Genomic DNA, 18629 nt, shown 5'->3' with positions numbered 1-18629 from the left:
GGGGACATCCAATCCTGGCTCCACCTTGTCTGAGCTCTGTACCTGGGTAAGCTGCCCAGCCTCACCAAGGCTGGCCTCCCCGGCTTCAAAATGGGGATGATGGTGGCCCCTTGCCTCTCGGGTATGGTGAGGGTGAATGTGAGCATGCCGGCCAAGTGCCCAGCTCCACGTCTGGAGCATGGCGAGTGGTCAGTGTCACCATTCCTAGGGCTGCTGCCACTCAGACAATGAGGCCTGGTATTTGCAAAATGCTTTATTTTTGTTGCTGACATAAAACGTAGACCGTTAGTCACCGGCGTCTGCGACTGTGGCTCTGCACGCTGTCCTTCCCAGCCAGGCCCGTGGGATCATACCTTCTTCATGGGTTAGTACAGTCCTGCACTGGGACGCTTCCACCCTGGCCTCCGTGTTACCTAACAGATGAGTAACCCTCAAGTCTGCCCAAAGCAGCATGTCATGCCAGGATGACGGTCCAGCTTTTAAAAGATTTCAGGGGTCCTTTGCTGGGATCCTTACCCTAATCTTTCACTGGAGACATGGGGATCCTGAAATCCAGAGAGGGCCAGTGTGAACCCAGGGTCATATAGCTGGTTAAGACAAGGAGAGTAGCCCCTCCAGAACTCTTTCCAAACATTGATGAACTGACAGTTGTTGCTGCTGATAGACGGGGGATAAGAATTAAAACGTGCCTCCTGGCGTCTCTCATATACTGGGACTACCTTCCAAATGTGCTTCGTACCACTGATCTGAGCCTCAGTGGCCTGGACTCTGGGCCTGTCTGCTACTAATGCTATGTGAGCTTGGACACGTCAACTGGCCTTTCTGGGCTTCAGTGCTAATCTCTACTGTTGAATCATAAGGACCAGACCAAATATTCTCCCAGTTTCTCTGAGGCACCCATGTCTTGCAATTGCGTGAGAAGTAATCACCAGTATATTGATCTTTGTATTATTTGTGACACCCCAGTAGTCAGCTAAATCTACATTAATCACTAGCTACTAGCAGATAGACGGGCCATGGCACACCTCTGTCTCCCCCGGTGGACACCTGTGAATTTTAGGAGAAAACTCCCCTCAGGGTTTAGTCACTTTGCCCAAGAAGAGGATGTTCTTGTTTTCCACAATGGTCAGCAGAAAGGGTCTGTCAAACATGATCATCTGAGAGACCCGTCGGGCTGATCTGAACATGAAGTTTGTCTCTGTGACTGCAGCTGCTCTGGTTCCTGCCTCGTCCACCTCCACCACGGCCCTGTGCACCATCTGCAAGGAGACAACAGGTATCATTCAGCCACCAGAGATGGGGAGAGCTGTTGGTGGGACATGGCAAAGATGCCTGTGGCACCAACATTGAGGCACCTGTGCACCTGGGCCTGGAAATAGTAGGAACATCTGAACGGCCACCTTGTGCCAGCAGCTGTGTCCAGAGCAGACTGCGCATGTGCCAGTCACTGAATTCTCGCGCCATCTTAGACGGAGGTGTGACTCCCCAATGTTATAGACAAGAGAAAGGAGGCTCAGAGTCTCGAGTATTTGTTGGAGATCACACAGCTACCAGGGGAAGGAACTTGCACCAGATTCTGAGTTTTGACCACTGACTACAGGGCTTCACCCGCCCCCGCGCCCCAGGCATGATGGAGGTACGACTCCCTTTGCAAGCAGCAGGGAACATAAAGTAGATTCTCTGTGGAAGGGAGGAGGGGTTGGGAGAACGCAAGGGCAGCGCAGACAAGGCAGTTTCTGCAGGCAGATCTCAGTCGCTTCTGGACTCACCTCAGATATCTCAATGTTAGAGTGGTTGCTGAGGCGGCTCAGGTTGGCATGGGGGGTGAAGACTTCGCTGATCCCCATCCTGGGCAGGATTTTCTCCAGCTGATAGGAGCCCTCAATGGAGAACTTTGGAAGGAACAGCTCAAGCTTCCTAGAGAAAGGGAAGAACCTTCCTCAGACTGAGCATGGGCTCCCTGAGCTTGCTACTCCACTCATGCCCCTCATTTCTTCTTCTCTGCCCTTCATCTTGGACAGAGCTCCCCTTGGTGGACTTGGACTTGGGCTGCCCCATTCTGGCACCATCCTAGGGAACCCAGCTTCCAGTCCCAGTTCCTTCAGCAGGCTCAGGACTTCACTGGGTGACTTTGGGTTTGGAAGGAGCTCCATAGCAGGTTGGGTCTTTCCCACCACCACTGTGTGGTCCTGGGGCCGTGTGTGTCTCTGGGCTGGGTGGGGTCAGGCTGGCCCTGGAGTGGTCTGAAGAGTACCTCTTGATGAACGTCTGAAGCCAATTCCTCAGTATTTTCTCATTCAGGCCCTTCTCCACTTCCTCCATCTTGCCCTGGTTGGGGAGAATGAGGACAGCCGTGGCATTGCCCTGGTATGGGATCCCCACCACCTTGCAGAAGAGATTTCGGTCCAGGAGGTAGTAATAGAGATCCTCGCGGCTCATCATGGGCACCTTCACCGTCGTCTCTGGGGTCACGTGGAAATCTCGCTCCCGGGTGTTTTCGAGGCTGAAGGCTGTCTGCCATTTAGCTGAAGATGAACACGGGGGACAGGGAGGGAAGAGAACTGTGTGAGGGAGAGGTATGCTCTGCCGCAAAGGAAGAGCGTGCAGCAGCAGAAGCTGCACCCTGGGCTGCGAAGGCAGTTCCCTTTCACACCCCAGGATGTGCCTGGACTTATGGCACCTTTCTTTCCATATTTGCCAAACAAGAAGATTAGCTTTCATCTCTTTGGAGGCCCTTGACCCCTCATGTTCTTTGATTTTCTGATGTGATGCAAGGCCAAGTTTCCAGTGCAGAGAATTATAAAACTATATGCCTGAGGATGCTCCCTGACGTCTAGTGAGGTGCTCTGTGTCTCACTCTCTTCCTGATGTTGGATCATGACCTGAGTTTGGGACAGAGGTGTGTAAGGGTCCTGGAGGGACAGGAGCATTCTTGTTGGGAGGTCTTCCCTAGGCTCCTTCTCTGGCTGCTTCCTATGGGCATAGCTAATCGAGCATGGCAAATGATAGCTTCTGACTTCTTAATAGTTCTCAAGGGTGGACCCCACCCACCCCAGTACCATGCTTAGCTTATTTCACAGTTGGCCTCTGCGGCCTGCTGGAAGAGGGTCAGTCCTGGACTGAGGGACAAGAAATCCAGACTCCAAGCCTGGCGTTCGTTGCTGTGGTCTAATATTTGTGCCCCTCCCCCTCCCTAAGTCCATTGTTGGAACCTAAACCCCAAAGTGATGGTGTTAGAAGCGGGGCCTTTGGGGTGGTTAGTTGCAAGAGTGGAGCCTGGTAAGTGAGGTTAGTGCCTTTGTAAGAGGGGTTTAGGGACCCGTGGGCCTCTTCCTCCCAGTGAAGAGCAGCTGGAATGTGCTGGCTATGAACTGGGGAAGCAGGCTTCAGCAGACACCAAGTGAGTGCCTGATCTCAGGCTCCCCATTCTCTAAAAATGTGAAAAATGAAGTTCCATTGCTTAAAATCCAGCCAGCTTGTGGTATTCTGCTACAGCAGTCCAAAGGGACTGAGGCATTTGTGACTCGGGGGGTTGACAGTGTGACTCCTTCCCCTTCCTCTCCTCTGGCTGCCCACCCCCTCCCTTTCCCTGCAGGACACAGGGTTGAGCATCTTCAGGGAGAAGCAGATGGTCATTTTTTTTTTTTTTTTTTTTGTGGTGCTGGGGATTGAACCCAGGGCCTCGTGCTTGCGAGGCAGGCACTTTACCAACTGAGCCATATCCCCAACCCCAGATGAGCCATTTGAAGGAGCAGAGATGTTTTCAGGGAATGCCAGGGAGATCAAGGCTCCACCTCCATCAAGAGGCCTCAAGGGCTCCTGCTGGGATGAAGGACTAAAGCTCCTTCCCTGACTCCTTTTGTTGGAGAGAACTGGGTATTGTTCTGACGAAAGCAGCAGAGAGAGACAAAGGTTCAGGTTTGAGTCCCGTAACCTCACCTTTAAAGAAAATGTAGTTCACCATCACCATGACATGGTTGTTGCCGAGGTTCTGGATCAAGTTCACAATCTTGTCCTTGGTTTGCTTTGCCACATAGTCATTGATCTGCTTCCGGGCCCCCTCAGGGTTCTTAAAGTTGGTGGGGAAAACGTCTGCCTGGTACATTGTCTTCATGGTCCTCAGAAAGTCCTCCTTAATGCTCACCACAGGGTCGGTGAAGAGGGCGCTGCCAAGGTTGAGCTGGAAGCCCTTTGTGGGCTGATTGAGCTCCTGTAGAAGCTTCTGGAAGCCTTTATGGAGCTCCTCCTCTGAGCTGGACTGCAGGCTGTGGCCCAAGCCCTTGAGAATCTCCTTCTTAGTGTTGGAGTCGGCCCCCAGGGAGAGCATGGCCAAGCTCAGGGAGATGCTCAGAGGGGAGAAGAAAACGTTCTGGCCAGAGCTATTGGCAACCAAGGCTCTGTAGAGGTCAAAGGTGAAGTCCCTGCTGCTGGGGGCCTCCGTGGCACGGACAGGGGGCTCCTTGATCTTCTTCTTGGTCTCAGGAGAGTTGTGGTGTTGGAGGGTGACCACCTGAGCGCTGAGGAGCATCAGGCACAGGAGGGGGACCAGCTTCATGGCGGCTGCCACCGTCCCAGAGGGAGTGGTAGGAAGGGGTCCTGAGGGAGGAGCTGTGGGCAGAGAGAGGCGGGTGAAGCTGATGTTCCAGAGTTGTCACCACTCGTCACCGAGCCTGTGGGCTGGGTCCACGTGGTCTCAAAGAGGAGGGACCATACCCATGAGGTTGGGGGAGGGAGTGGGGGTGCTATGGCTGCAGGGGCTGGACTGGGGTGTGGGCATCTGAGGCTGGGGAGAGGAAGGAGGAGGCAGAGGAGGTGCAGACCCCAGGTGGGCGGGCCCACCTCTCATCCTCAAGGCTCACGACAGCGGTGGGCACGGGGAGGAGGCTCGCTCACCTTCTGCCCTGTCAGCATCCCCGAGGTTTCCAGGGATGAGCGGCCTCTGACCGTCACTGGGGTGTGGTAGTCCAGCTCTCGCCAAGGCTCCGTGCTCCCTCTGGGAGCTCAGAACCGCTCCTGCCCCGGGCCTCAGCCTGGCGGGCTTCGTCATGGCTCACTCCCTGCCCACTCAGCCACCCTGCCCTGAGCACCTGCTCTGTGGGTGGTCAGGGTATGGTGGCACTGATCTGTCTCCCAGGGCTCCTGCAGGCCACCTTTGTCCCCAAAGAGACGCGTCTCCTCCAGAGAAACTCTGCACTCTTACTGCAAGTATCCTGACCCCCCAACTCTTCCTTCAGGGTCTGAAATGTGCCCGTCAAAATTCCTGATCCCAGACACCTCACAATGTGACTAAATTTGGAGAAAGGGCCCTTAAAGTGCTGATCGCATTAAAATGAAGTCACTGGGCTAGACCCCAAGTCAATAAGGTGCATTCTTATTTTTTTCAAGGTGGGGGAGGGGAGGTCAGGACACAGACAGACACACAAGAGCGAAGACCTGTGCAAGGTTTTCCACTGTTCCTGCCTTGCAGGCCTGTCTCTCTTCCTGTCCTCCCTCGTGCCTTCCCGGGAACCTCCTGCCTGTACCTCCCATCTGGCTGTGGCCCCAAGTCCTCCTTCCATCCCCATAGAGATGAGGAACCGGGCTCTGGAGCCCGCTGCCTGGGTTCACCTCTCAGCCCCGCTAGGACTTCACGCTGTGATTCCAGGTGGCCAGTGCTCCCCAAGCCACCTTCCCCACTGTGAGTTGGGGTAGAAGCAGCACGGGTGCCCTGGGGGATGAGAGGGTATGAACCCCAACAGTGTGCGGAGTGCTGGTAGTGGAGTCCTGCACAGAGCAAGTGCTACACAAATGTGAGTCAGCCGCCTGGCTTGTCCTCCAGAGCTCCACCTGATGCCCCATGTCCTCAGCTGTGCCGTGGGGCACAGCCCTTCCACAAGCCCTCTCACAGGAGCCTGGCAGCAGCTCGCCCAGCTCCTGGGGAGCGTCTTCATCCTGCACACTGCTCTTGGAGCAAATCCTTCTCTGCTGGGTTTGTTCTGCAGGCACCATGTCATCAGGTCCCTAGAGCTAGGGTGAGCAGAGATAGCCTGCCAGTCACAGGACCCAAACCAAACCAAACCCCAGAGGAACCCAAACTGCACCTTTGGAAACTGCCGTGGAGTGGTCCACTTGGGGAGACCTTGAGACAAGAACAGGCTGGGGCATCAGGCAGACCAAGACTGCAGGCCTGTCTGCGAGCATGCTGGAGGGACTCAGTGTGTCATCCTGACTAACCCTTGTCTCCCACTTACATCCTGGGCTCAGAGAAGAATGTTCTGTCTGCAGAATCTCTGGTCATGGGGAGTCAAATGCAGCAACCTCTGTAGTCACGGGCCATGGGGGGGTTTGGACACAATGCCCACCCTCTGCTATCAGGTGCTCCACTGTCTATCCACTCCTTTGGCCCACCCCATCCTTGGAGGTGGGCTCGCTTACCACTTTGGCTTACAGAGGGGTAATTCAAGGTCCAAGGAGGAGCCTCCTGTGATTGGCAAGGCTTGGACTTAGACCCAGTTCTGACCCTGACTGTGTCTCTCTGTCTCCTGTGTCTTTGATCCTGGTTCAGCAGCCACTGAGATAGCCCTAATCTGCAGATAACTCAGGAACATACTCCCAGATTCCAGACTGTACTCCCTCCCTGTTCCCACAGTGGTGGCCGTCTCAGGAGGTCTGCGAGGGACAAGGTGGCTGTGTAATCTCGGGTCCTTTAAACTAGTGTATCTACAGCACAGTCTGATCCCTCCTGCAGAGTATGAGAACCATCCACGGATGGAGTAGCCTTAGAGAAACCATTTGGCCGAGTCCCCTGCAGATCAGCACAGAGCTGATAACTCCCCTGCTGGAACAGGCGGGAGCAGGGGAGATCCTGTGTGGACAGACCTCTCCTGAAGCTGCAAGACAGCTGGCCAGGCCACCCCACCTGGGCCTTGGATTCTACATCGGCAACACCAAGTCTGTAAGTACTGTGGCCAATAGTTGCCCCACCATGCCCCCCAACCCCATGAACACCAGAGACCTGAGAATGAGAAGCCCTTAGGTCTCCCGGGAGAGCAAGCTCTGTTCTTGGGATTGGTGGTGGTGGTGGGGGGGGTTCCCAGGTTCACTCAGATTCCCTTAGGCCTCAGGATTGAGACCCAGAAGTCTTGCTCCATTTGGGCCTACCCTGTTATTAAGACCACTGTTTATGAAGCACCATTATCACTACATCTAATCTTCTCCAAAAGTGAGTGTTACTAGCCCCAATCTTATGGTGAATCAGCTGAGGCTTAGTGTAGTGAACGTGTTCACTCCCAAGTGTCCACTCTCCCTGACTGGTAACCCTCCCAGCCACATGGACTTGGCATTGTTATCCTAACTGCACAGAAGAGGAAGCTGGGTAAGAGAAGCCCCTCTGAAAGTGGAGGCCTCATGGTGTGTTTTGGTTTCTTGTTTATAAAGTCTGGGCTTTCACCATCATGCTCCTGGGGCCTCTGGTGGAAAAAGGTGGCTTTGATAAGGTTTAGTGTCATCTCTGAGGCAGGATGACCCTGTGCCAGGCCCAGCGAGTTTTCTGTGCAGCAGATCAGCCCCTGCTATGTGCTGGGAGAAGCTGGCATGGCTGTCCACAACCTGGGCCCTGACATTAATATTCCTGCAGAAGGAAGAGAGGAGATCAGTCAAGTTCACCTGGTGGGGAGGGGAGGAGGCCCTGTCCTGTGTTCCCACTGGTCTCCCACCACCCAGGACTGAATCTGCTGGCTTTCCTTCCAAATGTTGGGCAACAAAGTTGCCACCTGGCCTGGTTTCAGACTCAGCTGAGAGAAGTTCGCCAGTGAGGAGAGTCTTTCCAGCATCTGCTAATTACAAAGGGACCAGGGTGTGGATTTCTATTAAAATAGGCCTCCAACCTTCCTGCCTCTCCCCACTCTCCCCACCACCCCAAGGGAAGACCCTGCTTCCACCTGGACCACGAGTGGCCTCCCGCACTCCTCACATGGCATGTGGAACAAGCTCCTTTCCTCATGGCCTCTGCGCAGCTCTCCCTGGCTAAAGAAGACCACTACTGCCCACTGCATGTGGGGCAGGAAGCCCATGTGCCCGTCACGCCTGCCCCCCCCCCCCGTTATTTCCTGTGATGCCCCTCCTGGTTCTCTCACAGCTCCGTCAGTCCCAGGGTGCGGTTCCATGTGCACTGGTCAGTGGGGCCTTCTGTTCCAGCCCCTCTCCCCACAGGAATGTGCTCCCATCAGGGAGGGTGTTGTGCTGCCCCAGCCCGGAGCCTCGCCATCATGGAGGAGGGCCCCAGCGCCATCGCGGAATCAATGAATGGAGGCAGCCTGGACCCCGCCTCCTCCTCAGAGGTGTCCCATCGAGTGGGACACCATAGTGGACAGAGAACCAGGCTGGGCGCTGCCGCTGGCTCACCCCAGCCCCGGGCTCCCCAGCCCCATGACCCTGAGTAACTCCCTCCCTGTGGCTCAGCTGAGTCGCCCCCTTTTCTTTTTAACACCCTCTCTGTTGAGGTCTAGCTGACCAACAGCTCTGCCTCCTACAGAGCAGGATGGAGTCTGGAGACAAAGCACACCGTTAGGCGCCACCTGGGTCAATGCCATGCACAGGTCCTCCACCCCCGGTGTCCCAGCCTCTTCCCGCTCCACGCCGCAGCCTCCAACCCATGGATGAGGATGCTGGCCCAGGGTCGCTGTGGCCCCTTTCACGCTGGCATTTCTTGCTGAGGCTCCGTCCTTAGAAAGACTGAAGACGCCGCTCACCTGGCCCTGTTCAGGTTGCCTGGCAAGCTTGCAAGTCTCCTGGGGCTGTGGCCCTCCTGGGGCGCCTTATCTAGGGAAGCAGCTCCTACCCGCAGCTTTTCCTGAGTCCTGAAGGGCTGAGGCTCACGGGTGGAGGACGGCGTGAGTGAGCTGCAGACAGCTTGTCGCCACTGCCTGGGGTCAGGGCTTCTCAGTCTTGGCCCTGTTGAATCTGGAGCGGGAGCGTTCTGTGTGTGCGAGTGGGGGGCGTTGTCCTGGGCACCGGAGGGTGAGCAGCAGCATCCTGGGCCCCGGCCCAGCAGATGCCAACAGCGGCCCCTCCAGTTGTGACCACCAAACCTATCTAGGTTCCCAACAGGTGTGTCTGCTGAGCGCTGCCCCTGAGTCTGCTCCTCAGTCACAGGAGCGCGAGCTGTAACTACCTCCATCCCCCCTGTGGGGAAGCGGAGGCTCAGCCAGCTGCAGGGTGCAGCCTGAGGTCACACGACTGGGAGGACTCCGCCTGCAGCTCCGGGGGCCCAGCTTGTTCCCGGGCACTGTGAAGGCCCTTCCTGTCCCTCCCGAGAGATTTCCAGCCTTCCAGACCCGATACTCTAGAGTGCCACTCTGTTCCTCCCAGCTGCCTCCAGTCCGCGGGCCCGCAGTCCCAACGCCTGTACTCACTCTGTCTTGCGGCCGAGTGTGCACACAGCAGGGTAGCCGTCCACGGGGCTCAGGACAGGGCAGAGGGCAGGCTGGACTGCAGTCTGTTTTGTCACTGACCACAGCAGCCCTGTCCCTCCCCTGGCCCCACCCAGGCCCTGCCTGTCCTACTCTGGAAGGCTTCCAGCCAACACGCTGGCCACAGGGAAGCGCCTGCACACAGGCTCCTACCAGGCCACCCACTCAGTGTCACCAAGCCTACTGTGGCCATCACAAGCCTGGAGAGGCAGCAATACCAGGTCACCAGCTGCTGCATTCCAGGGAGGGGAAAGCACCCAGCCGGCCACCCTCCCTTGGCCAGGCCCATTCTTTGTTTTCTGTGGTCATCGCCTGTGGACCCAGGGGCTGACTGGAGCCACCTCCCCACAGGGCTGCTACTCTCATTAACCAGGGACAGTCCCATTCTGGTGGCAATGAGAGAGTCTCACAATGGCCGTGATGCTGTGCTCGTTGTATCCACCCAATTACACCAACACCTCCACAGGCTCAGAAGGAAAGGAGACGTTCAAGGTCATGCACCAAATTAGGGAATGAAGGGCCCAGTGCCCAGCTAACTGCAGGGCCCCTGCTCTTTGCTCAGGAAGGACTGAGGCTGGGATTCGCGTGGCTCAGCCCATCTGTCCTTTTCGACTGTGAAATCGGGGCTCTCTCTCTGCCCCCCACTTTGAACAGTGTTCCCAAGACGCTGGTGCTGGTGCTGGCTAGGCCCTGTTACGCTCCCAGGGCCCCAGGCCTGGAGCTTCCCTCATCACAGGGCCCTGTGTGTGACCACCAGCCGGGACGGTGTGTGGGTGTGACCAGGTGTAGAGCTGGCCTGGCAAAGCAGAGGACGGGTGGCACCCAGGAGGCGTGACCTCCGTGTTCAGCCGGCAGGGCCCCACACCCTCCAGGATGCTTCCCTGCCTGCCCCTGACTCTGAGGCAGGTTCTGGCGCCTTTGGAGTGGTGAGGACTCGTATTCACGGACACCTTTAAAATACGTTTCTTCTTTGCGGCACTGGGGACCCAAACCAGGGCCTTGAGCCTGCTAGAGGAGCCCCCGCCGCTCAGCAGCGACCCCAGCCCACTTTGTGTTTCCTACTTTCCTTTATTTCGAGGGACGGTCTCATTACATTGCCTGGGCTGGCCTCTAGCGTGGCGTCCTGCGCCAGCCTCCTGAGGAGCAGGATTGCGGGGAGGGAGGACTTTACACCAGAGCCCACGGTCCCCCAGAGCCCTGGGCGCCCTGACCTCAGCCGCAGAGAGAGCACGTCCACCAGGTGACCTGTGCACTGGGCCCTCCCGTCTGGAACCTGTGTGTGACACCTGTCAGGACAAGAGGGACTTTCCAGGTGTGATTAGGGTAAAGACCTAGGAATGGGGAGAGCGTCACGGGTCACCCAGGTGGGTCCTCAGCATAATCTCAGGTTCCTCAGAGGAAGAGATGCGGAGATGGAGTGAGAGGAGGTGATGTCATGCCGAGGGCGGGGGGACCTGGGGTCGGGGGGTGTCTCTCCAGGGGGAGGAAGAGGACCCTCCCCTGGAGCCTCCAGAAGGAACGGGCCCTGCCCACCTGGGACTGTGGCCCAGCGAGGCCTATGCGGCTTCCCAGCCGTAAGAGGATAAACGTCCTGTGTCAGCCTCTGCGTTTGTGAGGTGAGGTCACAGCAGCAACAGGAGCAAGAAGGAGCCCAGGATGGAACTGCCTTGGGAAAGAGGGGGCCTCGCAGGAACCTGTGGCTCTTCCCGGCTGGGCACTGCCCGTGCTGTGGCCATCCAAGGTTGAGAGGCGCCACAGGTGTGGTTTTCCAAGTCAACAGATTGAGGAATATCTCGGGGAACTGGGAACGATCCATGTTGTCACTCAGAAGGGCCCCGAGAAAGTGGGGGCTGAGGGCAGGTCAGTTTTGAAGGGAGGGGTCTGGGGGCCTCAGGGCTCAGTACCCCAGGGGTTAGTCGCCAGGGCTGCTGTAGCCCAAGGCCATGCTGGGTGGCTTAGACCCCAGGAAGAAAGTTTCTCTGCAGTTCTGGAGGCTGGACGCCCTCCTGGGTCAGGCCTGGACCCTCACGACCCTCTTTGCCTTAAGTACTTCCTAAGGGCTTTTCCAAATCCTGTCACCTGGAGATTAGGGCCTGTGGGAATTGTGGGAGGACACGGCTCAGTCCATGGCACCCTGGTGAGGACACAGGGAGGGCCAGTGGTCAGGATGGGGGACTTGGCTCCAGGAGCCTGTTAGGGCCTGGGAGGGCTGGGAGTGGGGAAGGGCTTTGGGGGCAGAGCCCAGGAGCGTGGGTGGCCTTTGCCACCCTGCTCGGTGGGTGGAGACTGGCTCTGTCTGCCCTCTGCTCCGGGTACTGGGCCCGGGCCCACCCTGGCCTTGGAGGGTGGAGGCACACCCGCCAGGAGCTTGGGGCCATTCCTGTTGTGAACGGGGCTCCAGTCTTGGATCCCAGTGGGGGGACCACTCAGCCCCCTTTGCCTGGGAAGGAGGGACTTTCCCAGGCTGTGGGACAGTCAGTGGTAAACCAGCCGAGACCCTGGCAAGCCGGGGGCGTTGGACCCTCGTTCCCTGGCTCTCGACTAGTTTGGGATGTGGCCTTGGCCTCAAGCTCCTAATCTAGCCTTGGGTCTTAGTGATGTTCCCAGGTCCCTGTCTCCTCACTCTGAGGGGCTGGCAATCCTGCCGTCAGCCTCTGCAATGATCCTGCTGTGGGCCACCTGCCTGTCACCTGTCTGTCACTTGCCTGCCTGCTGGAGAGATGGGGGGACCATACAGAGGAGGAGAGGACCAGGGAGAAGACAGGGAGAGAACTCTGGGTCCCACAAAGACCCTGCATAGAGGAAGGAGAGCTGTCTGAGGGGACAGAGACGCAGGGGAAGGAGCGGCTGATTCCAAGGGAGGAGACGGGAGCCACTGCCAGGGTCAGGGTCAGCAGGACCTTCAGGCAGGGTGAGGGGAGTCAGTGGCTCCCAGAGGCCACGAGGGGCTCAGTGGGGAGGTGAAGCAGTTGCCTTCCCTCACAGCTGAGGCACCTGAGGCCCAGAGAAGAACACCCAGTGTCCTGTGCTGAATTGTGTCCCCCACTTACGTGGAAGTCCTAGGTCCCAGTACCTCAGAATATGGCCTTAATTGGAAAAGGGGTCCTTGGGGATGTAGTTATTTAAGATGGGGTCACACTGGAGCAGGGTGGGCCCCCGATTCCATAAGATGTTATTTTAAATAGGGAAAATTTGAATAAAGAGAAAAGGAAGGAGAGAGAGAGAGAGAGAGAGAGAGAGAGAGAGAGAGGGAGAGGAAGGGAGAGTGAGGGAGAGAGAGGAACACAGAGGGAGGGAGGGAGAGAGGGAGGGAGAGGGAGAGAGAGGGAGAGGGAGAGAGAGAGGGAGGGAGAGAGGGAGGGAGAGGGAGAGAGGGAGAGGGAGAGAGAGGGAGGGAGAGAGAGGGAGAGGGAGAGGGAGGGAGAGGGAGAGAGGGAGAGGAAGACAGAGGGAGGGAGAGAGAGGGAGAGGGAGAGAGAGAGGGAGAGGGAGAGAGAGGGAGAGGAAGGGAGAGGGAGAGGGAGGGAGGGAGAGGGAGAGGAAGGGAGGGAGAGGGGGAGGGAGGGAGAGGGGGAGGGAGAGGGGGAGGGAGGGAGGGAGCGCCCCATGCAGCAGCCCCTGCAGTGAGCCTTCCGCCCTGGGGAGGCGATGGCCAGCGACCCTGGGAGCCAGGGCAGCATGGTGGCCCACATCCTCTCGCAGCCTCACGTGGACCAACACCTGGAGCGCAGACTCGTGGCCTCCGGAGCGTGAGGGCAGCAAGGCGGAGGACGGGCCAGGTGCGGGCTCTGGGCTCCATGGCCGGATGTCTCCTGAGCGCGCGGCCGGCCTCCTGCGTGGCAGAGCCTGGGGCTGGGGTTCTGGTCTCACCTCAGACAGGGGCCCAGGTGGACGCCCAGGTGGACGCCACGGAGCGCCGCCTCCCGCCCTCCCCGCCACTGCGTCCTCATTTGTCCTCCAGTCTGGAACTCGCAGCCCCGCTCCTGCCTCCCCGCTGCACCAGGCGTGACGTACAGGAGGCGCACGCACGCCCGCACCCTGCGCTGGAGTCCAGGGCCTTCGCGTGCCGGAGGACAGCCTGCCACTCCCTCGCCCAGGTGAGCTTGCCGCACGGTGCAGAGGCCTCTGCTCTCCTGCTGGAAGGTGGCCACGGCCTCTCGGGCAGGCCTGCTCCTCTGCTGCTCACTGAGGACCCGAGGAGCCGGCCTCCCTGGGCGCCCAGCGAGGGCCCCGCGGACCAGACACCCCGCAGGCGGCCACAGTGCCTGGGCGGCTCTGGAGGAGCAGGTTCTCCTGCATGTGTGACGAGCTGACAGATGTGACTCCATGAGAATGTTCTAGGCCAGACTCTAGACTGCTCTGAGACTCCATGTTATGGAGGAAATGAGCTTCTCCCATGGGAACACCCCGCCTCTGTGCCCATCATTGGTTGCTTAGCATGACACGGTTAGCAATACAAAATGACAATTCTTATGTAATGAAAAATTGCTCTTTTGATTCCTATTGCTCCTAAGCAATGTACCATGTGAACGGTGATTGTGTGGGTGTTAGTACCCATTCTTTAGTTTGTACCTAGGTAAGGGTCGTTTTGACCCACTTCTCCCTCTGTTGCTGATCTCATGATGTTAGTTTGTAATTTTGAATCATAGCAACAGACACTTATGATTGATGTGGTTTTGGTATAAGAACTCCTACAACCCTATGGTCAGGGCTGTTCTCCCAATAGTCATTTTTGGGGCATTGTGTGAGAGAGTCAGTTGGCCGGCTTAATAGAGACTCTAATTTGGTCTTCTCAGTGGTGATTGGTCTGTTCTTAAGTTGCGCCCCATAACACATGGAGTCTACAGTCACTTATTTTTAATTCTCTCAAGGGGCCCTTTGAACTCTGAGGAGTGGGGACAAACATTTGCCCCATCAGTGCCAGGTCAAGGGGCGTCCAGGTGCTGCCCAGAACCCCCGTGACCTTGCACCCACCCCAACCCTTCCATCAAGTCCCACATCCACACGGCTGCTCATTCACTAATCAAGTGCCGGGTGGTCCTCTGCCTTACAGGGTGGCCGGGGGCCAGGAAGCTCAAGGGCTGCGTGGACAGGGCCCTGCCTCTGAGATGCCTCGTCTGAGGGGCTGGGTGGGGTGGCTGGGAACGAGGCTCAGGCCAGAAGTGTTCAAGGGAGGATCATAGCCCGCTCGGGCAGATGAAGCACTGGTGTGGACCTCGGTAGACAGCAGACTCTCAGGGACGGGGACCTGCCTAAGAAAGGCCTGGAGGACAAGCTGCAGGCCACCTGGGGAAACGCAGGACCTTCTGTAGCTGGCATCACAGGACACATGCAGGACTGTGTCCCTGCTAGGCCTACTGAGAGAAAGGGAGAGAACTGGAGAACTGAGGGCTGATCTAGAACCTTCTGGAAGCTCAAGCAGGACTTTCTGGAATTTGTATCAGAAGGGCCTACAGAACATCTCCAGTTTAGGGAAACCCCTGCTGGGATCCTGCATCAATCTTCTGAGTAAGAAAGTGCCAAATTAGAAGGATTGGGGTCCCCGAGGCAGCTGGATTTGATGGGAAGCGATCACCACTCAGAGGTGGCAGCACCGGAGCCACAAGATCGTGGTAAGAAGGGTGGAGCTAATGCTCCCAGAGCCTCATCTCAGGACGTCACACGCATATTAAGTGTATAGACTTCACAGTGGCTCCTGGAGGTGGGTAGAACCATCGTCATCTCCATTCTGTAGGTGGAGATACGGAGACCCAGAGAGGCTGAATAACCTTCTCCAGATCACGCAGCTATTCAGCAGCAGAGCTGGGATTTGAGCCCTTGATGTTGACTGTGCACAGGGGGAGCAGTGTGGCCCACTGGCTCACGGCCAGAGGCTGAGCAGCTGAGGGCAAAGCATTGTGGGGATTCTCCCTCTGGACCTCAGAGCAGAAGCTGAGTTGGGCCCAGGAAAGATAGGGGAGGGGTCACCCCGGACTGTCTCTGGAATTCCATGTCCATGGTCAGAGAAGCCAGGCTCCTGCTGACCCACTGGCTCAGGTAAACCCAGGGACTCTGCCCAGAGAATGCTTTTGGCGGAATCCACTGAGGTCTGCCGTAAACCACGCCGGTTCCAGCCGCCCCGCCTCCTCCTGCAGGGGAGTATGGACCCTCCTGGGAGAGGCCCCCCTGCCTACTGGTACACTGAGAGCTCTGAGCCAGGTCAGCTGGGACAGCCCTCCGTACCCAGGTAGGGAAACTGAGGCCCAAGAGGGGAAGGGATTTGCTGGAGGTCCCAGAGCACGTCTCCACAGAGCCAAGGTGTGATCCAGGCTGTCGCACACACAGCCATCTGTCCTGGGGGTCTCTGGCCACACTCACGGCTACAGGCAGGGGTGCCTGATCCCACTCCTCCAGGCCTCTGTCCAGCCTCCATGGCCTCCCAGCCCTGCCCTGGAATGAGGCACCTTGTGGGGCAGCAGCTTCCCCTGCCCCCCATGCCTGGATGACCTAGTGCAACCTGGGGCTCCCACACCCGTATCTGGAGCAGGGCCGCCAGGGAGCAGGGCAAGCCCTGGAGGGACAGGCCACGGATGTCTTTGTTGACGGTCCCATTGCAAAGCCCTGCAGGGCCTCACGGACATCACTCGGCTTACGCGAGCGGCCACCGGGAGGGCTCCCCACTGCAGCCATCTTCCACCCTCGGCCCTCCCTGGTCAAGCCGGGGGCCTGGCCTCGAGGCCCCTTCCTTGTTCATCCCCAGCTCCGACAGTGGAGCTGCTCACACCAGTGCTCCTGGCCACGTCAGCCTGCAGGTGACAGACAGGACCCCCTGAGGGCACGGGGGCTGTGGTTCCCTGGGGTCTTGTCCAGAAAGAGGACACTCTGGGTGCTGGTGGAAGAGACCACTACCAGGAAGGGCCAGTTGAAACCAAGGACTTGCTGGCTGTTTCTGGCAGACAGAAAGCTGACAGGGGCGTTGGGGCGGCTGCATCCTTGGTGCCGACTCCACTGGCCTCCAAGGTGGCCTTAAGGAAGCTCTGAGAGAAATCACAGGCGTCATCTCCCAGACGGGACAGCAGGGGAGCGGCACGGGACAAGGGCGGGAGGCAGGTGACCAGCACTGCTGTGCCAGGCTGGCAAAGTCACCCGCTGGGACGTCACACAGTGGGAGGCAGCTGGCTAGAAGGACCCCTGGATGCACGATAATGACAGCTGTCATGAACTGAGACCCCAGTGTCCCACACGTGTGTGTGTGTGTGTGTGTGTGTGTGTGTGTGGTCTCATGTAACCCTCATAATATTCTATGAGGTCAGTCGTACTGTGTCCTTTCTGTAGCTGAGGACAAGTAACGCAGGGACCAGGTGACCCCCCAGAGTCATAAGAGCCACAGCTGGAATTCGCGCTCTCAGCTCCTCAGGCCGTGCCCTCTGTGCGTGTCTGCTCCCCTCAGTTGAAGTCAAGGTCTTGCTCTCTCTCTAAAACATCCCCCTATTTCTACGATTCCATTCACAGCTCTGTCACCATGGTCTATGCAGATGTCATCTCCCAGACTTGACCAGAGGCATCTCCCAGGGCAGGGACTGAGCCGTGGCCATGGTATCTGGGGCCAAGAATGTGGCCAGCATGTGGCAGGTTGGTTTTGGATTGCAGGCTCCTGAATGACCCAACAGACCCAGGCTCTGGAATGTCACCTAGTGGCAGAGAGCACACCCACCACCCATTTGCTTCCAAGGCACAGATGTCCCCACAGAGGTCTCCAGGGTTGAGGACCCTTGTTGACTTCCTTTGGACACCCCCGGTTTCTGCTGTTCAGTGATGCTGGAGAATCTGGCCCTCTTGGGGGACAGGTCCTCAAAGCCCAGCTTGGGCAGCCTCTGATCCAAGGCACAGGAGCCCGAGATGGAGAACTTGGGGACATTAAGCTCCAGCTCTCTGTGGAAATGCCTGATGGGCATTGGGTTCAACCTTAGAATCGCAAAGCTGCTGGGCCTGGGCCGGTCTAAGTTTCCTGAGCAGCCTCCACTCCAAGTCTGCTCCCCACAGACACCTGCCACTCACACTGCCCTGCGAGGGAGAGTGGGCTGCTGTCTAGCCGCATCCTGGAAGCCCATCCTTCTGGGGCACACAGGAGATGGGGGCAGGTCTCTCCCTGGAACAGGCTGCCTGGGCCTCCGCTGAGGCCCTGTGGATGGCCCCTGCTCTGGGGCAGCTGATTCTGTGGCGGGGTGTCCCTCCATTGCTGGACTGGGTGACTCTTCCACCTGCCTGTGGCTCACTGGGCCTTTTCTATGTGTGACTGGAGTCTTTTCCACTCGGGGTCCCAGGGTGATGGGAAGATGTCTTGCTATTACCTTGGGTGGGTAGGTGGACTTAGGCCTGCTTGGCACTATCTGGATGGAGGTCTCTATGGCTGCCCATCAGAGAAGAAAAGCCACTTGACCCCAGGCTTGTGTAGCAGAAGAGCTACGTCCAGAGCCCAGGTGGCCTAACTCCTTCCTGGTGGGGGTCTCTTCATGGATGAGAGTGAAATCATATTCTAGACACAGCAGGAGTGTTCCGGAGCTGAGAAGAGCCTCGGGCGTCTTAGCACATCCGGGGATTCTGTCACCAAGTGCCCATCACTCCCTCCTCTGGTGCTGGCTCTCAGGACAAGGTCCATTTGCGGTGGCTCTGTGGATTCAGCCCCAATCACATGCTGGTTGCCTCTTCTGGGGCAAGTGGTTCCATCTTGTTAGCACCTCTGGAGTCAGCGCCTGCTGGCTGCTTCATCCTGCCTGGGTAATCCAGCCGCAGCGCCGCGCGGGACGCGTCTGTCATGAAGACCCCAGCGCTGCTGCTGCTGGTCCTGCAGCATCACGCCCAGTTGTGTTCTCGTCCATGTGGAAGGGGCAGTGGTCCTGGAGAGGAGGAAGGGACTCTCCCCCAGAGTTGCAGAGAAATAAATGGCCCCTGGGGCCCAGAAGTCCGTCCCCCGGCCGGGAGCAACATGCCTTCCTGAGCCCAGCGCCGGGCCTGAGCAGCCGAGAGTGTGGGGGGTTCAGAGGGGGCGGTGCTGACCCTGGCTCTGGAGAGTGGGCCATGAGCCTGCGGCCGAGGCCTGTGAGCAGCGAGTAGTGAAGGTCTGTGTCTGTGGGCCCCAGGGGAGAACGTCACCCTTTGGGTTCCTTTCGGCACCCACACTGAGTGGCAGGTATAGTGGTA

At 57.9% G+C, this 18629-nt stretch overlaps 1 protein-coding gene across 1 annotated transcript; it reads right to left on the bottom strand.

Annotated features, from left to right (window-relative positions):
• Nucleotides 1–235: 235 nt before the first annotated feature.
• Nucleotides 236–9508, bottom strand: Serpina5 (serpin family A member 5). The gene is made up of 5 exons (XM_047534346.1): nt 9393–9508; nt 3940–4608; nt 2255–2525; nt 1770–1917; nt 236–1259 (listed from the first exon to the last, which is right to left on the bottom strand). The coding sequence occupies exons 2-5, from the start codon at nt 4553–4555 to the stop codon at nt 1074–1076; spliced, it is 1221 nt and encodes a 406-aa protein (XP_047390302.1). The 5' UTR covers nt 4556–4608; nt 9393–9508; the 3' UTR covers nt 236–1073.
• Between the last annotated feature and the right edge of the window lie 9121 nt (nt 9509–18629).

This window comes from Sciurus carolinensis, chromosome 2, assembly GCF_902686445.1.
Source record: "Sciurus carolinensis chromosome 2, mSciCar1.2, whole genome shotgun sequence".
Classification (NCBI taxonomy): Eukaryota; Metazoa; Chordata; class Mammalia; order Rodentia; family Sciuridae; genus Sciurus; species Sciurus carolinensis.
Note: the sequence above shows the minus strand (reverse complement) of the source record. Positions and strands in the feature narration are given on the sequence as shown.